A 25731-nucleotide genomic window follows, 5' to 3' on the forward strand; every position below is an offset into this window, starting at 1 on the left:
AAAGGTTTATTCCACCCAAATATTACTTTCAGTCTAACTTCTTATAGTTTTAAAGGACACACACAGACACAGACACACAGTCTTTCAAAATAAAAGCCCCATAGAGTAACTGTAACTTAACAGGAAACTCAGGATGAGGCTTGTTTTTCAAAATAAATGCCCCAAATGCATATATTATATATCATTGTATATTAACAACACAAGGGATGGACCTAGTTTTTCAAAATAAAAGCCCAAGACAGTCATTGTATCTTAACAGGGAACTGAATTAAATGGTAAATGGATTGTACTTGTATAGCGCCTTTCTAGTCTTCTGACCACTCAAAGCGCTTTTACACTACGAATCACATTCACCCATTCACACACATTCATATGCTGAGCCTGCTAAGTCCCTCAGCAGTAACCTCACTTCAACTATCCATACAGCTACACACATCACATTACTTTGCTCCAGTTTTGTATTTTCCCACTGTTACCTTGTCAATAGCATGTTTAAGTATGTACTTCCAGCAACACTCAATTTTGAGCAGGCAAATCATAAGATTTGATCAGGATAAAACTTTTTTACTTAAAGTACAGATATTCAGAACAAACTGCAGTTCAACAAACTCATTCATTCATTAGTTTTTATTGTTATATTGTTGTCTTACCGTTGATAATCCTGTTGTTAAATATAACATTTATGTTTGCTCAATACAAATAAAAATATTTTAGAAATGATCCACAGTGAATGATCCACAGTGATTTTGGTGCAGTCATAAATTACAACTCTTTTCAAAATATAGAAACTCTGCTGTTTGTTTCCAACATTAAAGAACGACATGCTACTGAATCCCCCAAAGTGTTAGACTGATGATCTTGCTGCTTTACAGCAAGTTAAGGTTCATACTTCATGTGAATCACTGTTCTTAAAGTCCCCCTCCACTAAAAAAATATGTTTTTCTTCTTGTTCCTACAATTGAATGTTTGAACTTCACTGTGTAGAATGACATATGTGCAAAGTTTGGCACTAGAAGGCTGTCTTCACATTCATCTGCTGAGAGTTCCTCTGTGCTCACTGAAAATCAAATTTTAAGGGGTGGGCCTATGAGCATGATTTGTGACATCACAAATAGTTTGGAGCCAATCGTGGTCCAGTATACAAATTACAGAAATGTGACCTGTATACTTGAAGCCTCCAGTGCACATCCATTGAGAATTAACTTTTCAGTGAAGTAGGAGACATCTTGTCTTCAACAGTCAATCAGTTCAACTTTTTTTGTGGACACACATTATTATTCAAAGTAGAATATTTTATATACATCTTAAAACATTTCTGGAGATGATCTTTAAGTATCCTTACTGAGAGCACAGAATAAGCAGGTGCATTACTAAGTTCAGCCCAAAGTCCTGCCCACTCCTCATCTTCCAGAGGTCTGTTGCTGAATGTTGAAAACACACCTCCACATTATTTTGAGGAAAAGGTCAGTTTGATCTGTAAGTGTGTTGTCAGTGGACCACACAGATGTCCAATATACAGAATTTGGCTCTACAGGTGGGGCAAGGGACTCTGCTGGACAGCCAGGTCTCAGGTCTTTGCTGGTCTTGGCGACTGGCGAACCATCGACCCAGACAGGACAGACACCACATGGGTCTGCAGAAACACTGCTGGCACTCTGACTCATTATCAGCTCCTATAACACACCAAAGTCACAGAATGAGAGGCAGTGTCACATACACACATACACCAATACACACACACACACACACACACACACACACACTCTTACCTTCTGCATGGCAGAGTCTGACCAGCTTGGTGCCCGCTGGAACCTGCATACAGCCGATACAGGGCTCCACCTCCTGTGTATTGAGAGACATCTTCTGATTCATTGGACACATTTATTGTGATCAGACAGGATTTTATGAACTTTTCAGAGCAGCAGTTGCATAAACACACAAACAATAATGTACCTGTCCATCAGGGAGTGTATATGGCTGATTGAGGTCCACCTGAGCTCTGAATGTTTCCAGGAATAGTTCACTTATAGTTTGGTGGATCACTATATTGGCAGCGTTTCTGATGGGAGCATGGAGCTTTTCCCTTAGCTCTGCATATTCTGTAGAGTTCAGCCTGGAAACAAGGAGGTAACTTTTTTGGGCATGAACATGGCATATGCAGTATTGTCCTGACAGCAGATGTTTTTGGTCTTGAGCTCCTAAACACACACACACACACACACACACACACACACACACACACACACACACACACATACATACACATATGTTGTCCTGGGTCACCTTTTAGGACATTACATAGACTTACATTCATTTCCTGGAGACTTACTCTAACCCTAACCCTAACCACTACTTGCCTAACCCCAACCCTAACCCTTACCCTAACCTTAACCACTGACCCAAAAACTTTTTCCTAATTGGGGGCATGGCTTTTGTCACAAGCCATTCCCAATCAACTGATCTTGAGTCTGAAATTTGTCCCCAAAAGTAGCCTATGACACTGGTACACACACACACACACACACACACTCATACCTGATATCAAAGGGTCTGACAGCAGGGTTGATGCTCTCCACTCTCAGGGTCAGGAACTGGATAGGGGAGGCTGAGTCTGGATTCAGGTGGTGCTGTCTGGACCCTGTCACTGTCACATGACAGTCACTCTGTAAAGCCATGTAGACATGATAGGTGGTCACCTGGAAACAAAGGGGGTGGGGCATGTGGATGAATGTATTTAGGTGACTTTTTTTGCCCATTTGCAATACCTTCAAAATTAAAACACAGTAAACTGGATACAACTTCAGACACAACCCTGATGAAGTCGATAGTATTATTTTTAATTGAAGCTCATATTGGTATGCACATTGATGTGTTGCAATGTCTTAACATTCAATCATTTAAGATCTAGCATGATGCCTGATAGTGCATGTTAAATGTGTCACAGGCGGGTTTTATTTTAAGAGTACTCCAGGGTCAAAATTGATGCAACAGAACCAGAGATATCATCTTTCAGGCGACTATACCAAGCACCCAGGACCAGCTGTGAAGTGATTTCACTGGGCACGTGACACACAATGGCCCAAAAAGTATTTTGCATACACAATCATTGGAAAGCAGCTGTAAAACAGTGAATACATCTTTCTGAGCATCACAAACCCCACCCAAATTATTTACTATCAGAATTTGATCCAGTCGGTCATATAACATATGGAAAGCCTAGAGAACCATATGATTAAATTATTTTATCTCATTCATGTGTGTGGGGAACAGGCAGGAAACCAATAACTGCTCACTGGCCCAACTAGTTTGAACAAAGTACATTTTGTAACAATAAATATTTAAAAATTACATACAAGGAAAGAAATATACACTTTATTTATTGATGACTTGTCTTTAGCCAGCTAGCTAGCTGACAACAATAGCTAAACAAAGTTCTTTAATGTGTTTTTTTTTTTTTTTAAATCAAGAGTTGAGGAAGAAGAAACACCTCTGCCTCCATAAACGGAATCCACACAGCCCAGTTCTTCAGACTCACTGGTCCACAATGAGGTTAGCCTGGCCACTTACTCCCCAGCAATAAGACTGACACAGATTTACCACCGATTTATCTGTGATTGATGATCCACCTTCACAGCCAGATTTGAAGTTATTCCCATGCATGATCAAGAATGGACATCGAAATGCTTTTCATCTAAGTAGTATGGACAGTTTTCTTGGTTGGAATACAGTGTAAGTAAGGACACAGTTTTCTGAAAATGTGCAGCCATTTGCTAGAGAGGGATATAGAAGATTCAGCGCTGCAAAGCCGGCCAAACCGCAGGCCAAAGAAATGAGCTCAATCATCGGACTGCGATGAAACAGACTATTCATTTATCAAGAACCATCTAAAAGTAGTTTTGGATATTGTACTGTTTTGTACCAAGCAGCACATTCCCCGACGTGGACTAAGGGAACATACAGATGCTCTCAGTGAGGGACATTTTACAGAACTGTTGAGGTTAATGTGCAGTTATGATCCACAGAACCGAATCATTTAGAACAAATGTCGAGAAACGGAACATTGATGAGTCCAGATGTACAAAATGAGCTGCTCGAGTCAGTGAGTTCAAGCTTGAACTTGTAAACTGTTAAAAGAATGAGCAGTTGGGTTCATGGACACAAGTCACATGAGTACAAGTGGTATTTCAAAGAACATATTATAGGGGATTGAACCACTGCAACTTGACTCGCCTCTGTGTGTTGGCTTCAGTTTTGACAGGGCCTTCTTCTTCTATCAGGAAACAAGGGAGGTGTGCATGTGATTCTACAACAAACTTTTCCTCATGCTGTGAGTGTCCACTGTAATTCTCATAGATTGAATTTGATCCTCTGTGCAGCATCAAAGGTGTCTGGGCATCTTATCACATTCTTTGTTATGATGAACTTTTTTTGCTACGATGTTTCACCAAATTTTTTCCACTTTCCTCAGGATAGAGTAAAGCTTCCATTGATTCTGTTTCCAATCTTTTTCCATACATCCTTTAATCTTCGCAAAAATTGCTCCATCTAGGGAACCCGTGTTTGGAAGTGAAGCGATCCATAGACAAGCGCTTAAGTTCCTGATCTGGAGCAGTGAGCAAAATACTGCAGGTACTCAATATAATATTAGAAATACTTGAGTGTGCTGTGGTCAAATAAAAGTTTAGGTACAGTCCCTGCTCCAACAAAATAAAACAAAGCAACTCAGGGTTTACAGAGCCCAAAAGCGTCAGTCTCTCATCGACCTTACTGAGGGCCTTTGAGAGAACTCTGGTCAGTTTAGAGACGATTCAGACTGTGATTCTGAAGTGATGAAGATAACAGAAGAGCTGATGCAGAAAAAAGGAACCGGGAGCTGGGACATCACATCTGGGTCCAGAGAGAGAAGCCTCCCTGCAACCCTGTGATCTGTGGCCACAAATAGTCTAGGAAGAGCAGAAAGTGTGAAAATGAATGATGACCTAAAACACATCTGGAATGATATCCTCGACAGACAGCTGACAGAGCTGGACAGTTGCTTCCAGGAGGACCAGTACGGAATAATGAGGGCACTGGCAGCTTTTCTCCTTCTGTCTTCTCTTTTCTCTTCTCTTTCTGATACAGAGCACCCATGTCAGAGACTGGCAAATGCGCAGGAATTTCCATCTCTCAAGGAACTATTGCACATTTGTCCTCCTGACATCTTCCAAAACCTCAACAAACTACTTGGAGTCATCACCCCTCTATGACTTGTAGTGTTGAGAGACTGTGACACTGCAGGTCGGATTAAAAGGGACCTCAGAGCATCCATTGGTGCTATCTGTGTCAACTTGGCCCTCTAGTCATTTGAAAAGGAACTCTGTGACCCTTTGTCCCATGATGAGATATTATCTCATCTTGGGACAAACCCAGGTGTCTGCACCTTGTTCTGTCGGCTGTGAAAACAACAAAGGTATATTGCATATTTGTATAATCAATGCACAAGGGATATGTCATGAGCGATTTCTAAGTTAACACCTCTGCTTCCTGTGTTTATGTTTAATTACCACTTTATGCCATAAAATGGTGCATTATGATTATAACTGTGGAGATATAGAGCCATTGTTCAACAGCTCCTGATTGTGAGTTTTAGCCTGCTGTTGTTGGAAATACATCTCCAACAACAGCAGGTTGTTGGCTATACTATTGTGTACAAACTTTATGAACTGATGTTCTGTTATACAAGCACTGTTTTGATGTTGTTTTCTTAATGATTCAGAATGTTGCAAAGTAAAATTGTTGCTGGTTTCTGAGTTTGTCTATGTTTGTCCTGTTTTCTACGTCTATTGACTAACCTATCGAGTTTACTCTTACAGGAAAAAGGGAAGCCAACAAGAAGTGAACTGGCTGGCCGGCGGTAGTCTCTGACGTGCATGGTCTCAAATGACTCAGCAGCAGGACTGGGCCCAAAGACATGCAAGTGTAAGGAAAAAACATGGTTGAGACTTTTGCAGCATATATGCTCAGTGAGCAACATTTACAGGAATGAATTGGACACCTTCTTTAAACGTGGTTTACAACCCAGACCGTATGTATTTGGGCAATTACATATTTTCTGTTCTTCAGTTTGAAATAAAATAATGGATACTACATTGAAGTGCCAAGTCTCAGCTTTAATTTGAGTAGACTTACATCAATATAGAAAGAACTGTGTGGGAGATATAGCCCTTTTAACACATAGTGCCCAACATTTAGGGGTTCAAACATAATTGGACTGATACACATAAGGTCAAACAAAATCATCATATTTAATATTATACCCTAACATTACACCCCTTCCCTAGGATAAATAACTATAGAAAGCATGCGACTCAACCCAGTGCTGGAGATTTCTCCCTTTAACTTTTCCAAAATATTTTCACAATAAAGTGGCTTTTTTACAAAATGGCCTTTGTGATTACTAGGTGCACATAGAACCAGTAGTTCCAATATGTCTATCTGACCCAAGTAGTTTAACCAAAGATCACAGCAGCCAGTACTGATAAACACGTCCGTCCATCTATCCATCCTCTATACCCACCTGACCAGGTCAGGGTTGCTAGCATGGATGTATTAAGAAAAACGTCATTCACTGGGTGCATATGCTGAAAAAGCTTGTCAGGCTTCCACAAGCTTCTGCATTTTGGGCCCATAGAACATGGACAGTAGAGTCTTCTTCTGGCCTGACTTCCTGTTGGCTCCCCACACTCATGGATGTCATGAAAATAATTTACTGATACAGCTCCTCTAGACTTTTTACATTTAACTGGACCTCATGAATAAACTTCTGATCACACAAAGTGTCTTTTTGGGGTATAGGTGAAGGAATTTCTGCACATCAGCCAACCTTCTTACACTGATAAAGACATGCTCTATGGTGAAATGTTTTTAGTTCAACTTGATAAAGGTGTGCTCCAGAACTCATCTTTCACATCCTGCCTAGGTCATTTTACAGTGTTTGTTATGCTCAGAAAAATGGATTGATCTTTTTAGAGCAGCTGCTCCTTGTATAGCGATTGTGTTTGGCAAAAAGTCTTTTTGGGTCAGTGGGTCACATGATCCCGCAATAACAATCACACCAAAATTCCTTCACAGCCTAGAGCTGTTACTGGAGGCAGGAACCTCACAATCTCTGAGAGACTGACCATCCATCTGGGGTGTACTGTTTACACAGGAGGCATTTCAGCTGCCTTGGACAATCATCACATGTGTCTACCATAACAGATACGCTTCTATTTTAATCAATACAGCTGCTTAAAAGGGCCCTGCATCAGCTCACGTTTCACTCATGCTACACGCATGTAACCATAACACAAAGCATATTTTTACACTTCCAAGTCCACTTTTTTCCATTTACACGTGTAACCACAGTACAGTGACTTCCTATACCCCTCATGTACACCGGATTTAGCTGCATTGTGTGCTTAGCCAGTGTGCCAATGTCTACCAGACACATGAGTGGAGCATCTTATTTGCAACTTGTTTCTCTGCTCCACCATCTTTACAGACCGGGTGTATTTTTTACCAGAACAGCTCACATGAGAGCCTGAAACTCTCTTGTCAATATACATAAATGCCTATATTTATTGACAGTTAACATGAAATTAATAATAATTTATAATTTAATGACATTGCATTTTGTTATTGATGTTTCATTACAGACGCACAGAAAAACTCTTTTTTTCTTGCTTGTTTATCAAGTCACTTAGCACTGATATAGTAGGTAGTAAGGTCAAACACACCTTTAACACCCAGCTGTCAGTAATGATAACTCTGGCTCCAGGCGCCCCTGTAGCAAATTTATCAATGCGTCTGAACTCAGTGTTGATGTTGCTTGCCACAGAGCCCCAGCTGGAGTGAGGAGGCTGTACATGAGCCTGCAGGACCCGGCTGACTGGATGGTTGTGCCAGTGATAGCGGGACCAGTAGATGATGAGTGTCCAGCTGGCCAACTGGAGGCTGAGAGAGAGGAGGAGAAAGGCTCTCCAGCTGTCACTCACCTGGTGGGAGACAGCGTGACAACACAGAGGAAACATGTAGATGTTCACCAACATTTGGTAACTTCTGCAGACAAAGAGAACATCTGAGACGCTCTCCACACTTCATTCAAAAATATCAGCATAGAGTTTAAAGAACAACTGATTCATAAAAGATGAAAGAAAAAGCAACAGTCAAAGACTTTACATTTAATACCTGAGGCAGGAATGACAAAATAAATATCTCATCATGCATTGTGGCCCTCGATTTTTCATTTATTTGAATGTAATAGTTTTGACAAATAAATATATCGCCACAAAATTACATCTATATATAAGAAAAGATTTTCAGAGTATTTAGTCAGCAGAATATTCAAATACATCCACTGCTGTACTGCCAGTAGTTTTCTTTTGCAGCAGAGGGGAGTGACTTAGTTGTTGCTGAGTATTTTGGTTTTAGTCACAATGGAACACAAAGTGTGTTGAAGATATGGCAGGTAGAACTGGGTTATCTGATCACAGGAGGATAAACTTGATACAGTAGCTTAGTGTTTGCTTGGGGAGTTTAAAAAGGTTTAGGTGTAGTTTAGTCCAGTCACTGCTGCACTTCCTTCACTGTGCACAACATAGATCTGAAAATGTGTCTGTGGTTCAGAGATTGATAGGATGTCTTTACAGTGAAAACACAGTTGGAACCACATGATCAGTCACCATTAACGAATTGGGCATATTACATTCATTAAACCTTTTCATTAAACTTAAATGTTCTTAAATGATTCAAAACATAAAAACTTGATGAGCACAGAAAATTTGAAAGATTGTCTGACTTCACACAGATACATGGCATTGAGGCAGTGGAGAGTATCTGTCTGGATTTGTTTCTAAATTCTCTCCTAATTCCTGGTACATGGTGCGTGTGACCAACACATTTTTTGTAGTTTTCCTGACCATCAACACTGGCACACTCTGGGCTCAGCCAGACATGACATGACAGAAAATGTATTTTGATTCTCTAAACTCAGTTCTGACTTTTATGTAATGAAAATGTCCGGACAGGTTTGATGGACGTCAGAGGCATCCAATAACTGCATTACTTATTTTATTGTTAAACTTAGAATCTATATTATTTTTATTTATGTATTTATTGGAACCAAGTACACTGTTTAAGATAAATGTTACCATTTGATGTACTGTACCAGAGCTAATTTTCATCTGCAATCCCTTTGGCAGGTCACAATTAAAACATATAACAGCACAATAACAAACAGTACAAAGCAAAAAACACACAGGACACATAATACAAAATATAAAGCTACACACAATAGCACATCACATACACCCACAATGTCAACTAGAAATTAATAATGTAAGCTTGTCAAATTAAAAGCAAGATTATTTGGGTTAATGAGAGGAATATGAGATGAAATTAAGATTCAGTGGTTACAGAGCTGAGTAGTTTTTAGCAGATTTTTTAAATTTGGTTTTGAACATACTGGTGGAACTGCAGCTCTTCATATCATCAGGTAGGATGTTCCACTGAGTTGTGGCTTTCACAGAGAAAGCTGACTGCCCAAATGCAGTGTGATGAAATGCTATGGTACAATCTTGTATAGAGGATATTCTGGAGGATCTAATAGAACTTACTGAGCGAGTGTACACAAAGTCACATAGTGGAGGAGGGGCCAAACCATTTAACATTTTATAAACTAGGCACAAATTTGAGAATAATCTAAAATTCTCAAAGCTCAGTACATTGTATTTCTCCAGTACCTTACAGTGATGGAAATGCACTTGCTTTTTGTCAAGAGTTTTTAGAGTTTGTTTGTATAAAGACTCAAGAGGTTTTATGGCTGTTTCTCCAGCCTGAGTAACAGCCTTACAGTCTGATGATTAGAAAATATATAATATTAATTACCGTAGATCCTGACCAATCCTGTCAGCATGTCAGAGGATTTAAATAATTAATGAAGTTTCTTGTGCTGTGCCATCCACTCGTAAACTGATGCACAGCCCCTCTCTCAAATGAGAGACTGTAGATGAAACACACGAATCATTCCTGCTGCTGTGTGTCGACTACAGCTGTTTAAGAAACATGGAAAAGACCCAACATTCTACAAGTTGTTGTGAGAAACTCACTCATCCAGCAGAATGTATTTCTGAACTCTGGGTCATGTGGATGGTATTATTGGTAAGAATCTTCCTTAAAAATTGCGTTTTGATTCTCATGTTAATCTGCAGTAAATGAAAAAATGTGTAGCAAATTGAAAGGGGCAAAACTTCACATAAATGAAAGGTGTTTTGTGATTTTGGAGACGTCTGTGTGCTTGCGCATCTACCAAATGAACCCACAAAAATTACCCTGCATCTGCATGTGTGATAATAGGTGGTCTGAGCAGGTTTTATCACAAATGCAATTTCATACCAAATGAGCACCAAAATTACACTGCGCTGCCTAATCTGCATAAACACAGCCTCAGCTGCGCCTCTCCTCCTCTGTGGGTACAAGCATGATTGTTTGGTGCCAGGAAATTATCAAACAGACCAAAGCTCAAAAAAATGATTTGCACCTGAGGAAAACTGCATAAAGACTACGTTTGGTCCAGTGCTGGCATGGCGTCTGCAGGAAAAATATGGCCCCCAGTCTTTTGTAATGTTGGCCATTTGCCTGATAAAAATGTGGCAGGGCATGGATTTCTGTCAGTCCAATAAAGTTTTGGGAGAGTTAATCCAGTATGTGGATGCTCTCCACTTTTTTGCTCCTGAATCTGATATCTGGCACCTGACCTAAATATAGAATGGGATGTGCGCACACACACACACACACACAATAAAACCCATCAATCACATCCTTCAATCACATACCTACTCTGAATTATGGATAAAACAGTTATCATCATGGAGTGTCATTCATGTGTCCAGTATTTACAGAGACAAACTGTGTTCATAAATCTGCAGACAGACAGAAAGACAAACTGACCTGGTGAATGTATCCTAGGTGTTTTTCTGGAGCAGCAATACACATTCCCATGTAGTAACCTGGAGAGATTAACAACAGCATGGATGCAAATAATATGAAGCACAGCAACATCAGAAACTGATCACATCCACTACAGCCCCATGTTAGGCATACACCCTACCTACACCAACTTGCCCCATACACAAACATAGGAGCAACAATATACTGTACAATACAAGAACATTCAGATTTCTGTAGTGGTCTCTGTACTTCAGCACATTGGATTTGAAATGTAACTGTGTATATAGGTACTGACTGTTACCTTTTATTTGGATGTTTACATCCATACTGGGTAAACAGTGTAGGAAGTGTGTTCATGTAAATGTCCTCCCGCACATTCCAAAAATAGGAAGACTATGTATTAAAAGTCCAACGCTGTCCAGTGTCCACCCAATATAAGTATCAAGTCTCTTGCAGGCTCACAGTGTGTATTAGCCAACTGACAGCACTGTTTACATACTAAAGATCCTCATCAGACATGTTATTAGATATATAAAAATACTGGAAGCTGTGGTTTTCCACCAAAAGGGCCAACTACTTCATTAAAACGACTTCTCCTCCTTCATTGAAAAATCCAGAATCTATAAATATATGCAAATATTGCTCATTTAAAAATTTAACTGCTGGATTTACGATGTCTCCCACTTCACTGTAAAGTCCATTCTCAGTATATGTGCACTTGAGGCTTCAAGTTTCCACATCACACTTGTGGATGTGGTATACTGGGCAAAAAATAGCTTCATAACGTTTCGTGAGGTCACAACTCCTGCTCATAGGCCCGCCCCTTCAACTAAGAATTAAGATGAGCTCAGAAACTATCCTCCAGCAGACGAATGTGAAAACAAACTGCACTTACATCATTCTGCACAGAGAAGAAAACAACATCCAACTGAAGAAACAAGAAGCAAAACAGATTTTTGAATGGAGGCGACACAGTTTGACAATAGATATTGCCAAAATGTAAATATGGGACTTCATGCTAGATTGCACTAGCAGAGTTACTCAGTATTTTTCAATTCGGTCTCGGTAATGTTTGACATGTTTTTGACAGATATCAGTTTGCTTATCGTCCCGACAGACGTGTGGATACTGCTCTTGTCTTACACAGACAGAACTGCGCTACACCAGACTGTTTTCCATAGACAGCGCAGCAGTTAGCATTGTGCCAGCAAAATTTGTGGCTAAACTAAATCAGATAAGCTTGCTTTGTTACTTAATCTGTGTTTGGGTTTATGATTTCTTTAAAGCGATAACAAAGTGAGGGCGGGTAAACATGATTCTCCTACTCTGTCTTCATGGTTCATTTTCATACTGTATGTAACTGTGACAGCTTGTGATAGACTAGATGGCAGCATATCATGACAATAAATGGACCCGACCCTGTCTGTGAGCGTGATTGTTACTGTACCCAGAGGCAGCGCAGAGTGGAGCAGCAGGGTGACGCTGGTCCTCCTTACGTGGTACTGGATGAAGCCCGCGTCCTCGCTCCCCAGCCACGATGAAAACACATTCTGGACGGTTAAACCGGCCGAACGGAACTCGTTTGGCGTAAACACGAAGCAGAGCGAGAACACTACGTAGGCCAAAGTAAAAGTTAACTCCGGGCTTTCCATGCTTAATCTAGGTTGAATATTCTCTACTACCTTGAAGTAATCAATGTTTACACTATCCCACTTCCGCATTAGTTTCTTCCTCTACGCGTTTCCACCGCGAGACAGACGTAAAGGTGAGTGCTGCCACCTACTGTTGTAAAAAGATTCAAGGCTCTTTTCAAGGACCATTTATTTGCCAAATATAGAAGGAATTTACAAGGAATTTGCCTTGGTTCAGCTTTCAAAAAAACGCAAAGACATTTATATTGAAGTAAAAAAATCAAACAAATAACATATTACATAATACAAAATCTAATAACATAAAACACAGACACTGTTATGCTGACACTGTTACGCTGGGTGAAAAGGGGATTAAAGTGGTAAGTGGCTGAGGGGGAGTCAATTAGGGTTAGGAGTTGATGAGTTTTATGGTGCAGGGGGGAAAAGTGTTCTTGTGTCTGATGGTATTGGTTTTAATTGTCCAGTATCTCCTCCCAGAGGGGAGGGGCTGGAATATGTGGTGGCCAGCCAGTGTGAGGGGTCAGCCAGGATGCCCCATGGATGTATTATAAGAGCTTGATATGGCTAACCTGACGTGCCAGATGGTTTGTTACACAGAACCATCTGAGAAGTCATCCATGGAAACTGTTTGGAAAAGGGCAGGCAATTTCAAAAATACTTGGCAGGTGATTGGATGAACCATCTATCACTTACTTACCGTGCGAGGCAGCTGGATTCACAATGCTGATTGGTCAGAAGCCTGACAAAATGGATTCTTACATAATCTCGCAAATCCAGCTGCCTTGCAAGGTAAGGATATGGCAAAAAAAATTCCCTGTGGCCCAAACAGCATTTTTCCTATAGACCGCCATTATAAAAGAGACTTCTGTAAAACTGTTGGCAGGACACTTCGAACTGCAAACAAGGTCAATTATGACTCTTTTTATTATGAATTTTGATCCATGGAGGTTTTATATTTGTAAAACTTTCCTAGAGCCTAGAAAAGCGATTTAAAAATCTGTGATGTCATCACAATGTCATCACAAGTCTATGGGGCCGGCCCAGAATTTGCGGGAGGGGCCAGTTAGAGAAACACTACTGCGCATATTCAGTGGGCCACATACCTCCGAAAGTAAATCCAGAAGCTATAAACTTTTTTGGTGTATGTGCCGAGAAGCATCTAGACACAGTCTTGCAGACTTACCTTAACCCTACACGACACACACCCCCTGATGTTGTCACCTTAACAGCATGTTACATGACACACCCTGCTGACTCCTAACCATCCCCCTCTTCATGCCTAAGCCTAACCAAGTGGGTGTTTCATGTAGTGCAGTGGGTGTGCTGTGTAGATACTACGATACTATTCCTGCTGTGGCTGCAGCTTGTCATTTTGCCCTTGCGTCATGCCCCCACTCCGTTTTGGGTGAAAGAAATCCCTCTAATTTGACTGGCGGTAAATGCAATTCCCGAGGTCTTTGCCAATTTAATAGCATAAAAGAAGAAAAATCATATTGCTTTTTAGCTATTTGGAGTCCAAATGTTATAGCCAGTCAGGCAAACAATTATGTTATGTCGTTGCCGATCAACGATTGGTGTCATTCTATAGAAAAAATGAAAGAAATAGGGGTTCATTGTTGAGTGTCATCGCTAACTGCTAAGCTAAAGTAACTAGCAGATCTGAATAGTGTTGGGCCTTAACCATGTTGTCAGACAAAGGCAGGCCTACATGTAAGCTCTGAAGCCCGACTACGAGGCTGCCTTTGTCCTTTAACCCCTGAAACAAAGGACCAGCGCCAAAATGCTGCTCTCACAGACTCCATCTCCCAGCCTGCCATGGCAGTTCACACCTCAGTGTTAAATCCAGGAAGCCCCAAACTCTCGTCTCTCATTGGCAGAGACGCACCATCACCATCAGGAGTCATGGCAATGCAGCCACAACGTTGCTGCAGCTTGAAGTACCGGCTGCACACCAACACCCATTGCCTTTCTATTGTAACTGCGCTGGACGAAGCTTTGCTTTCTCCATGAGCCAGTTTACTAAAGGAGGTAAACCTGCGCATGTGTAATTCCCCTCACCGAGTATGAAGAGCCTCCCCTCACTGGATGAGCTGAGACTTCACCTCGAACACAATCACCGAATCTGAGAGACAGACCGCTGTTGCAAGTAACACTCTCACTCCCTGCAGGAGGAAGAAAGGGATTTGTTCACAAAGATGCAGACAACCTTGATGCCCCTCTGTTCTTCAACTGAGTCGACTCCGCTGTTTTCTCCTCCACGCTGCCGAGGATCAACTTGCCGTGAAACCTGCCGAAAGAGCACGAGGACGGCCCCATCAGCATCCAAGCGAAGGAACTGAGCCAGACCCAAAGACGGACTGAAACACACCCTACTCGCTTCCTTAAGTGACACAAGTAAGAGGCTTAAATCTGGACAGAGGTTATGAAAGTGTGTTATTTTCAGTCCCAGTGTTGTTGTTTGTTGTGAATTGACGGACCACCAAGTCTCTTTGTTCTGCTATGCTCTGAGGAGTAGTTAGTAGTTTGCTGCCTGTTTGGTTGTGTTCACTACGCTAGACTGTCTTGTGTTTGTCCCACTTCGGACTGCTTTTTTTTGCCACCTATAGATCCTGCTGACTGGCCAGTCCTGTCTGATATGATGAGGGTGGAGTTAGTCAGCAGAGGGTCATATCAGGTAATATTCAAAACATTTCCAAAATGACAGGATTGGAGAATTTCTCATCACCACCACTTTACAGAAAATTAGTGAATGGAGAGGAAATCAAGAGAAGCTGGGTGGTATATTCCAAGAAAAAATAGTCTTTATTGCTTCTGCTGTAAGCTGTTCTCAGAAAAACATAACTACAAACTAATCAGTAATGGATTTAATGAGTGGAAGAATTGTAGTGAAATACTCAAAACCTATGAGAACAGTCCAGAACATTCTGGGCTCATGACATCATCCAAATATTTTTGGATGTGCGTGTCTACCACACACTTTTTGTCAAGTGCCAATGTCTTGGATGTTACAGGTAAAGGTAGTTGGTAATATTTAACAATTTATTCCTTTTTGATATGTGATTAATTTGTTTGAGAAGTGATTTTAATTTATAAAAATATATACTTTTGTCTTAAAACCATTGTGGTGTCTGATGTTAGTTGTCCATATTTTAGAACGAGCAGGCGGTGATGAGGCATTACTGGTGGGGTAATTTGGATGGAATGTGGTTGGGGGGGGCAGGCACCAAAATGGCTAGAGCTGGCCCTGTACACATCTCTGCTCTGCCTCTCGTTATCCATCATCAGACACGTGTGTTTGATACATTGAATTGGGTGAGTGCAGAGACGCCAGTCGGCGCCATCTTGCTATTGTCATGTCTGCCACGTCCGATAATTATTAATTATTTCTAATAACCAGCCATGCTCCTCCCAGATCCAACAATAGCATGTAAACAATTATGGGATTAGTGAGGAAGTTGCTAAAAGAAGGGGAGACCTGTGAGTGCTTGTGCAGACCAGTGTAAATTTAAATGTACAGGGGGTAATTAGCCACTGTAATGAAGAATATAGCTAAATTAACAGGGTTGATAGCAGCAAAAATGCTACCAGTAACATAGAAACGTTGGCAAGCAGAAATGAGTCAGTACACTTACTGCAGTGCATCAGGTCACAACTTCATCTGGGCAGAGGATAATGCAGCATTTAGGCATATTTTGAATTTGGATTGTTATGACAATAATCATGATATAAAATCATGTCAGGGAACAGGCAGGTGAAGCTATTTTACATAGTACATGTTTCAACAAAAAAAAGAAGAAAGTCTGCACACTCCCTTTTTCTTTGGATGCAGTTTAATGGGGAGCTACAGTGTGCAGACTTTCTTTTTTCTTTTGTGCATTGTTTCTTTGGTCCAGCACCTGTTTTGAAGTTTTTTGGATGTGCGAGTCTACCACACACTTTTTGACATGTTTCAACAAACCTGGGGAAAAGTCAGCTTGCTGCAGCCAGTGCTTGCAAACTAGCTGTTACAGGCTAACATTAAATTGGGATTTCCTTGTCTTTTCAGTATGTTCTTTGTACTGCCCTTTCAATGCAGCATCAACATGCACTACTTTGACTTTTAACTGTTGACTTTAACATCAGTAACTAACCCGTGATGAAGTGTTTGCCACTAACATATCCCACAGTTTACCATTTTCATAATCTCTGTGGATGACCTGAAGCCACAGATCTGGTCTTTTACTGTCCAAAACTTTGGGGAAGTAAAGGAAATTGGAAACTGGGTTTTTATTATTGTTGGACATGCAAAATGTGATGCAGCAGCCTTTAGGCATGTTGCCACCAGTTTTTTCCAATTTTGCGCCAGCACTTTCACAGCTTCTTTTCACCCATAAGCAGGCATGGTCATTCCGACGACAGGGAAGTGACATATGCCTGCTCTTGCCAGACCAGCAATTCTTATAGGACTGAACAGGCACCATTTTGGGTCCAGTATCCAGCTCTTATAATACATCACTCAGATACCCCCTAGCCCATTTCCTGGCCCTGGAGCTGTGGATGTCATGGACAGAGGGCAGGCTGCAGCAAATTATTTTCTCTGCTGAGTGGATGATGTGCTGCAGCCTGTCTCTCTCTTTCTGGGTGTGTGAACCAGACAAGTATGGAGCAGGTCAGGATGGACTGGATGATGGCGGTGTAAAACTTCACTAGCTTTCCATTCAAAAAAAAAAAAAGGCTCAACAGAGGCTCTACTTTTGAGGAAAGCTGACTAGGCAACAATAATAACAACACCTACCGCAGCTGGAACATTTCCCCTGAGTTGATATATTAAATGGGTTTACCAGCACGTCTGCATGTTATCACAGTGCATTTTATGTAGACCATTTACAGTCTAATTCCTGTTTAACACATCAAAGTATGGAAGGCACCATACGCATAAAAACTGCATGTGTGCAGAACAAATATTTCATCATGAAGCCGTTCACAAAATATATAAATACAAATGTATTTTATTCAAGAATATTAAAAAATACATTTGCTGACAAGTGGTAAAACATTTTTTTAATTAATACAAATACAAATATTTTAGATTAAGTAAAAAAAAAAAAAAATCATCATCCCAAAGTACCTTTCAGAGGTATCAAGATCTTATTTTATATACTTTAAAATGTATACTTTACCAACAATAAAAATAACAGGTTTTTACTATGGGCCTATATTTCCTTTCAACCATGTTTGTTCCTTTTGTCACTAAACCAAACAACAAGAGAGATTCACCTTTTTAACATGTGTTTCTTGTTTTTTTTTTTTAATATCTTATTACACTGGGACCCGAGCAATCTTATTTTTGTTCCTTTACATGTACATGTGTTAGAATGACAATAAAAATCTTGAAATCCTCAAGTGTTTGTGTGTGTGTGTGTCAGATCTCTGCAGGGTCTGCGTTCAGGGTTCAGACTTAGAAAGACACTGTAGTCCAGGCAGCCTCCAACGACGAGCACTGTGGTGGATCCTCAGGTCCAACCATTCCTGCTGAGCAGCACCCAGAGCTACACTGGGAGCCAAATACAAAGACATTATAGTTCTTATTGAATATCATCACTGCTGCACAACAGGATTTACTTTTGTTCTTACTTTTACTTTTCCAAAACACACGCTGATAACACAGAAGATTATGAGGCACTTTAAAGGGGCAGAGAGGGCATTAAGCATGATACATAGAACTGATGAATCACTGCCTCCATGTAGGAGTTGTAAAAGTGTACCTTGGAGCAAGGTAGGGCTCTCCGGGGGTGGATGGGTCCACTGGAGGGAGGTCAGTGGTGGTGACTGAGAGATCAGAGTGAGTCATGTCCTCACCCTCCATACTCCTCAGGTTGGTGATACTGCTCTTCACTGCTGCATTGATGCTGTTTCTGCTGCTATTAGTAGGACCTGAAGAGTTACACACTGATGTTATTGCCACTGGCCTCTCGTGACACAGGTTTGATTTTTTTTTTCTTTATCAAAAAAATGAATTACTGTATCCATTGAAGTTGTCTATCACCAAAATAGATGCCTATTCAAATAAATCCAATACTGTAGATCTTTAAAGGAGGAGGTTGTCTCATTACATTTTTGCCCATGAGTAGAATAATGATACGATCTGTCTTTAAAGGTGCTATTCACACATGCCATACACTGAATTTCAAGAAAATCATCACCTTTTAAAAAAACAATCAGAAAGTTTATTGCAGCTTCTCATTGAATGTATAATGTGTGAGACTGGGATCTGTTGGTTTTGAATCTAACTTGTGAACTTTACAATCCACAACACAGGTAATATTGGACTGCAGGTAGACTGGTTGTTTTGACACTTACTGTACAATAATAATAAAATGACATCTGCCATAAAGGCATGAGGAAACAAGAAAAACTAGCTCTGATGTAGTATGTAAAGACTTGGGTAGGTTCTGGGACAAATCCCTCTGTTCTTTTTTAAAATTATTATTTTAATAATTTTATTATTTTTGTCCCTTTTTCCCTCTTTTGTCTCTTTTCTCATTTCTGTATGTACAGTGCTGTGCAAAAGTTTTAGGCACTCATGATGCAACACCATCAGGGAGGCGTCTGATCATCCCGCATTTATGAGAATCTACTCGGACGAGCATATCGACCAACTAATCAACCAGTCGACCAGCAGACCACAGCCCTACTTGTAACCTTCTTCTCCAACACACGACTAAACAACAGGGCTCGACTTTAATTATTTGAGGCACCTCAAATGGCACCTTTGAGGTCTTTCGGACAAGTAAACTTACCTTTCACTTGTCTCGGTAAAAATGACTATAATTTACTTTTTTCATTTTGTTTGCGAATGCAGAATTCAGACGAACAAACAGTTGAAAGTGTATCCAAACAGTGTCAAAATTGAATGATTCAATTTATGAATTTAATTAAAACCATTACTTCCCTGTTAATGATCTTTTCATTTGATTTGAATTGCAAAGCACTTTGTAAAGTCTGAGCTCTATGGATAAATCATTGATCATCCTTCTGACCTTCAGTAAAGATGACTGACAGTGTTTCCCCTAGGGGTGGTAGGCCCCCTGAAACTATTACTTTTATCTCGGTGCACGCATGTCATTGATATGTGGTGTCAACAGTGTCGTCATACATGAACGCAGTAAGGCGGTTGTCTGCATCAGTGCATTTCTCTACACTGAGCTAAAATGAAAGAAGTGCACAAAATTAGGTCAATAAAAATGAAATATTACCAAATATTTATTTACCTAATTTTTAAATTTGATAACTTCTGTTATTCAAATTTCAATTCTAAAGCAGCACACTTTAAATATTGTTTCATTCCCTGACACACTGACTGACTGACTGGGGTGATACTTACAGCAGCGTGTGAAAGGCTCCCAGGCTCTGGACTGCAGGTACGGTTTGGCCTGTGGCTGCTGGAGTAAGCAAATTACTGCTGAGTCCACCTGCTGAAAAACCCTGCAGACAGAGAGAGGGCTTATCCAAACTGCTTACTGTCATGGAAATTGATCACCACAAGAAAATGTAACTGATCAGGTTCTCTTCACTTTGACCTTTACATATAAGGAGCCTGGCTTTTCCACTCCATTTTCCAAGGAATCTATACTGGATAATGTCACTGTTTTAGTAGCTCTTTCAAAGTTTCAGCAGGCCATTAGAGCCATGAGACAAACAGCAAGTCATTTATTATTTTTGAAACATTTTCCAGTGCGTTTTATTTGATATTCTTCCATTCATGGATGGCTTGTTAACTGACAAGAGCCAGCAGTGAAATTGTCTGATCAGGTCTAAAACAATGTATGTTTAAATATGGAGCCAATTCCCACTAAAGCAAGTGTCTATACATGGTACATCTGTGAAATGTTACAAAAATGTGGACCTGATTGATTTGGATCTTTCTTACAATGAAACACAGGGGTTTGTAAGAGGACTCCTATTGTGTGGCTGATCACGAACATTCACAGTTTAATTTGACACTTTAGCTATATAATCAATAATAAAGTCTGGCATTAATCAAATGAAAATACCTTAATATCCTAAATCCACACAACCATGATGAAAGTAGTTATTTAAAGTGCAATACCTGAGGCTGAGCAGTCGTTGGTGGAGTTCAGCTGGCAGACCGTATTTGTCTGACTGGATTAACTCTTTGATAGAATCAAAGTCCTGCTTCAGTTGGAGAGCGCCCTGCACACTGAAGGCAGATAAAACACATCACATTACAACACTGCTCAGAGGTCTCAGCAGCCTCTTGTACCACATACCCAGTTACATGTACACATGCATGTGAGGTTGGTGGTCTGTTTCCTGCAGGTGTTTATACAATAACTTATTACTGATATGTTAAACAGAAAAAAAATACATTTTAAGCTCTGTATAATATTCCTATCATATCTCACAGACACTTGTAACATTTAGAGTTTGCTGGATCATCAATGTGTCCAGAAAGGTCAATTCAATTTAAAAAGAGTCATCATCTACTCTTGGCAGTATATTTTTAGCTGCTGTATTTATATCTGAAATGTTTTATGTCTTGGATAGCAACATGTTTCCTCTGAGGAAAACGCTCCATGGGATTCCTAAACTGTCAGTGTGTCATGATGTGTGTTTTAAAGGGGATGAAATTAGCAAACATGATTGGCCACACGATTGTCACAGCCTCCAGCACACCCACCTATGATGTGTGGTAATGTATTCTTACTGATCCCACCCTGTATCCATGTGTGCCATGGGTGTGCCCTTTCTGCACCACTGGGTTCACGAAAATGAGCCCCCCTTGTGACAGATGTGGAATCAAACATCTTTTTGAATACATTTATAAATAAACACCTTTTGCAGAAACAGTCCACGACCCTCCTGATCAGAAATACTCGGTCACACATGAGACAGTACATGCCCGTAATGTGCGTTGTATGTATGAGGAATCACACATGTATGATTTGTGTTGATGAAAAAAAGATAAAGAAACAAACATTTATGTCCCCCTATACACGCACACACACCACATTTACCATGTCTGCAAGGTGACACAATAGCTTTTTGTAAGCAGAAACAGAAAGACCCATTTTTCATAAACATCTTCTAGTTTTATTAGTTACTAAAACTACGCTCTATAATTTGAACTTTATTCTACATTTTAATGCTTTTCTATTGTCTCCTGACGATGGATACTGTATTGATGTTCCAGCCGCTGTCATATCTAAGTCATACATGCTATTCTTAAGCTATGCTGTCACCAATTTGATGGATAACACTGTGGTAGAAATCAATATTTGATGCTATGGCCAAAAACATACCTGAATTTTATCTTCTGTTTCAGGATGTGTTCCATCCATGCCTCCATGAAAGCTGTCATTGTTATACTCAGTGCCTGGACACGGGCATCATCAGACAGTGGTGCCACACCCTCTAAAACCTGACCAATTACAGTTTGAGCTGCCAGAGCTGCATATTCACTGGGACTGCTGGGAAAACCTGTGTACCAACAGAGAAAGTAAGTAAGTCAAATGTATCTACACTGTACCTTTCTAAGATTTTAATCAAATTAGTGGCAACATTTTAAGAATCAGCATGAATGTTAAGATCCTCAACAATAAGCAGTCTGGATAGGTTCTTAGCTGTCTAAATCTAAATTTCGAGACAGGACAAGATCATTACGCACAAAAGATTTGTTCTCTATTGAGCAAGCATTTAACAGCGCCATCCTGATAAGTGTAGAGTCTGGGCTTAAAACAAGGGAAACAAGGTGCTCAGATGTCCACAACTCACTCTGTTGCATAGGCAGACTCCACTCACTTGAGGGAGGGAGACTCGTGGCTTTCAGAGCTATCTCAGCTTCACCTGGACTTCAGCTGTTTTCCCTCTCTTCCTCACCTATCTATGCAATAAAATGCCAGCCCCTGGAACAAACAGCGGCAATAGTGAAACACCAGCTCATGGATTGGAGCATTGTGAACCACCACAGACTCTCTGAAGAAAGTCTAGAGAAACTGAAGAAGAGTGAATACAGCAACACACAGGACATGTAGGAGAATTGGATAGGTGGGCAACAGCAAAGCCAAACACAGGAGCCATTGTACCCAGGAAGTGACAGAGAAATACACAAGGTAAATTATGATACTGCAATCTCTCAAACGTGTAACTATTGACAACATGGCAGCAGAGCATACACTGGAAAAGCTTAAGTGCAGAATTGGGTGCCTTTTCAATGACAAAAAGGTGCCCTATAGGCTGCACTGTAATGGGAGGAAAACATGGTGATGTGCCCTTCCAGGATGAGATACTTTGCCCTACAAGACGCCCTTACGATGGAGTAAACTGGCTGTTATGGTAAAAATTAATGTATCCTTTATGTAGGCTGAACATTAGGAAAATAAAGCACCCTTAAAACATGTTGTAGTTGTTGTAGCTGACATTATTACATTCAGTTCAATTTTGATAGAGTACTACTCACTAGTTTGCTCAGTCACATCCCCTTTAAATTGTTTGGGTCAGTGCAGTCTAAGCTCTAACATTGATACTAATAGAATTTGTGAGGTAGGTCACATAGCAAGGTTTTTTGTAATCAAAACAAGGAATAAATATTATTAAGGATGCATTACTAATGTTTGTGGACTGTGTTTGGTTTTATATTTAAACCTGTCCAAAGCTGTATAACATGCTAAACAATGTGCTAGATGGATAGTAGCTAGCTAGCCAGATATGTACTTAGCCATCACTTTATTAAATATTTCATACAAACTGGAAATCAATCTTGTGGTAAATCCTTAAAAGGAAATCATTAGAGTATTCTTTCTTCAAAATGTGTTTACAACCCTTTAGCTTGGATTAACATGCCCTATGATTACAGAATGACAAGAAGAGACAGAAAATTGAAGACAATACAAAGGAATCTGCAAAGTGCAGCTAGACGCAGCAAGGGAGGATATGGGAAAAATAAAGGTTTGTTTGCATTAGCCATTAGAAATTAGATGGAGGCCCAGTAGAACTTAAACCTCTGCCTAGGCGTTTTAAAAATGTATCCTGTCATGAAATCTGGAAGAGAACCTTTTGAGTAGCCCTTCTAACAGACAAACAAACGGAGAGGAGTGAAAACAACTGCCTTAGTCAGGGTAAAAACATACCCTACTAGTGCAGTTCTTGTGCTGTATATCAGTGTCTTACCACCCAAAGTACCTGGAAATGCATGACAAATGACAGAGCTGCCCAGTCTTTCAAGGATGTTTGCCAATTCCTTGACTGAGAGGAAGACAGTTTTGTCAATGCACTTAATCCACTCTTCCTCTGCTCTCCCTATCAGCAATGTCCAATCAATGCTTACATGCCTTAAAGAAAATAATGTGGACACAATCTTTCCAAAGCTGAAAAAAACAAAAAAAATAAACGCTACATTGTCAGTGACAACTGCATCAGTTGAGTGCTCATTCTACAATCTGAGGTTGATCAAGACACAGCTTAGAAACAGACGCTCTCAGATCATCTGCTGTTGTCCATTGAGAGGGACATCCCAGTTGACCATAACAGGGTCATTAATATTTACAAAGTCATGGCCAAAGAATTTTCCTTTTTATTTCACCGATCTTGCTTCTCACTTCCATGACTGCTCAACAGGTCATTCCCAAAATGTTAATAGTTCCACATTTTTACTACTGATGTGTTTGAGAAATAAACATTAAAAACATAACCCATTCCCTGAAAATTGTATTACAGAGATGTTTGCAAAATAAATGTTTAAAAAGTAAATCCTTTATATATATACAGAGGTGTTGTCTCCTTATATTCTGAGTTACCCTATAAAATGTTCATCTTAATTGGGTATGTAGCCTTTTTACCAAACATGCATTGTTATTTTCTGCTGATGGGGCCCACTGAATGTATCAGGTGCCCTTTATATTTTTTTGCCCCTGCCCCTCAGATAACCTGATTCCGCCACTGACTACCACTACACTTCTAGCATATGTTCCTGTTGTTTGCTGTTAAACACAAAACTTCTGGCCCCTGTTTAACACCAACACCATTCCACTGCTCAGAGGGCACAGTCTCTTTCCTGGAATTTTTTGAGTAATTTGCAGGTATTTAATGGCTTATTTTTAGGACATTTGATACAAATGATAAGAAAAAACTGGAAAAAAAAGTTGGTTTAGTTGGTAAGAACCCTCTCATTACAGGTTATCTGGATTCATACGTACCAACTACCGACCGTGTTTACTAAATACTGGTAGGCTCAGTGAGCTGTGGCTGAGGAGCAACGCGCTATTGCTAGGGGGATCAACGTGCTGTGCCCAGGGAGCAACATGCTGTAGCCTGGGAAAAATGCGCTGTGGCCAGAGAGCAACGCCCTATGACCGGGGAGCAAACATGCTGTGGCCGGGCAGCAATGCTCTGTGGCCTGGGAGCAAATATTCAGATATTTTTTACACATTACATTACATTACACATATACACATTCAAACATTTGAATTCATTTGATCAAAATGTTTGTACACATTTGCACATTTGAATACATCCATACAAAATGTTTACGCAGCTACAATACATGACTCTAATTTAAGCCCATAATGTTTTGCCTAGAAAACACAAACAGCAGCAGATCAATTAGTGAGTGGAGCCCCTTTGAGCTTCCCCACCTTTTAAATGAAAAAAAACAAAACACAGTCTCCAGAATAAAATGTTGCAAACACACACACACACACACACACACACATCTGTTACTGTATGAGTTTGTCATAGACTGCTGTAACGGTAAGATTTCTGCACCTGTTCTGTGGTTAGGTCTCCAGTGTACAGCAGAAGGCATGGTCTGTTCAAAGATCTCCCCTGACATCTTCTTGCAGTCACTGGAAAAGGTCTTCAGCACTAGAGAAGAGAAGGTCTGATCGACACAAAGCAGAGACATCAGATCAGATGACACCTACATTCTTTGGTTTACATTATGCCACATTCATGTTGGTAGAATGGAAGAAAAGGCAAACCTATCGTTGTTATGAGCCTTGTTAAAAACATTCACATATCATTCTAGAGTACACATTACTGGCCCTGTAGTCATGTCATAGAAATACACTACGTATTGTTAAACCATGTATAAACTAATTCTGTAGGCTACTTA

At 40.2% G+C, this 25731-nt stretch overlaps 2 protein-coding genes across 5 annotated transcripts in view; both read right to left on the bottom strand.

Annotated features, from left to right (window-relative positions):
• Positions 1 to 624: 624 nt before the first annotated feature.
• Positions 625 to 12709, bottom strand: tmem129 (transmembrane protein 129, E3 ubiquitin protein ligase). 3 transcript variants are annotated; one of them, XM_044364317.1, is made up of 7 exons: positions 12416 to 12709; positions 10969 to 11027; positions 7758 to 8015; positions 2536 to 2696; positions 1954 to 2113; positions 1770 to 1842; positions 625 to 1673 (listed from the first exon to the last, which is right to left on the bottom strand). In XM_044364317.1, exons 1-7 carry the CDS (start codon positions 12687 to 12689, stop codon positions 1489 to 1491), a joined length of 1170 nt encoding a protein of 389 aa, XP_044220252.1. In that variant the 5' UTR covers positions 12690 to 12709; the 3' UTR covers positions 625 to 1488. The 3 variants fall into 3 exon arrangements, with proteins under 3 accessions (XP_044220252.1, XP_044220254.1, XP_044220253.1); XM_044364319.1 differs by having other exon boundaries at positions 12387 to 12475; XM_044364318.1 differs by lacking the exon at positions 12416 to 12709 and adding an exon at positions 11270 to 12380.
• A 4937-nt stretch (positions 12710 to 17646) lies between these two features.
• Positions 17647 to 25731, bottom strand: part of ccdc142 (coiled-coil domain containing 142) — a 35403-nt gene continuing 27318 nt past the window's right edge. Inside the window, exons 14-19 of one of the 2 annotated variants that reach the window (XM_044363356.1) lie at positions 25383 to 25497; positions 21923 to 22100; positions 20710 to 20820; positions 19984 to 20084; positions 18365 to 18533; positions 17647 to 18153 (exon numbers count right to left, since the gene is read on the bottom strand). In XM_044363356.1, the coding sequence (XP_044219291.1) occupies positions 18045 to 18153; positions 18365 to 18533; positions 19984 to 20084; positions 20710 to 20820; positions 21923 to 22100; positions 25383 to 25497 (783 nt within the window). In that variant the 3' untranslated portion in view covers positions 17647 to 18044. The remainder of the gene's footprint in view (positions 18154 to 18364; positions 18534 to 19983; positions 20085 to 20709; positions 20821 to 21922; positions 22101 to 25382; positions 25498 to 25731) is intronic. The other variant, XM_044363357.1, reaches the window with a different exon arrangement.

This window comes from Thunnus albacares, chromosome 10 (assembly GCF_914725855.1).
Source record: "Thunnus albacares chromosome 10, fThuAlb1.1, whole genome shotgun sequence".
Taxonomy (NCBI): Eukaryota; Metazoa; Chordata; class Actinopteri; order Scombriformes; family Scombridae; genus Thunnus; species Thunnus albacares.

What these genes read in the sequence shown, in the direction of transcription:
- tmem129 (XM_044364317.1), bottom strand. Translation starts at nt 12,689, where the DNA reads ATGCGGAAGTGGGATAGTGTAAACATTGATTACTTCAAGGTAGTAGAG. An exon ending in CTGACAGCTGGGTGTTAAAG is followed by an intron (nt 2,697 to 7,757) that starts GTGTGTTTGACC and finishes CTTTGTTTCCAG; the next exon opens with GTGACCACCTATCATGTCTA. An exon ending in CAGACTCTGCCATGCAGAAG is followed by an intron (nt 1,674 to 1,769) that starts GTAAGAGTGTGT and finishes GGTGTGTTATAG; the next exon opens with GAGCTGATAATGAGTCAGAG.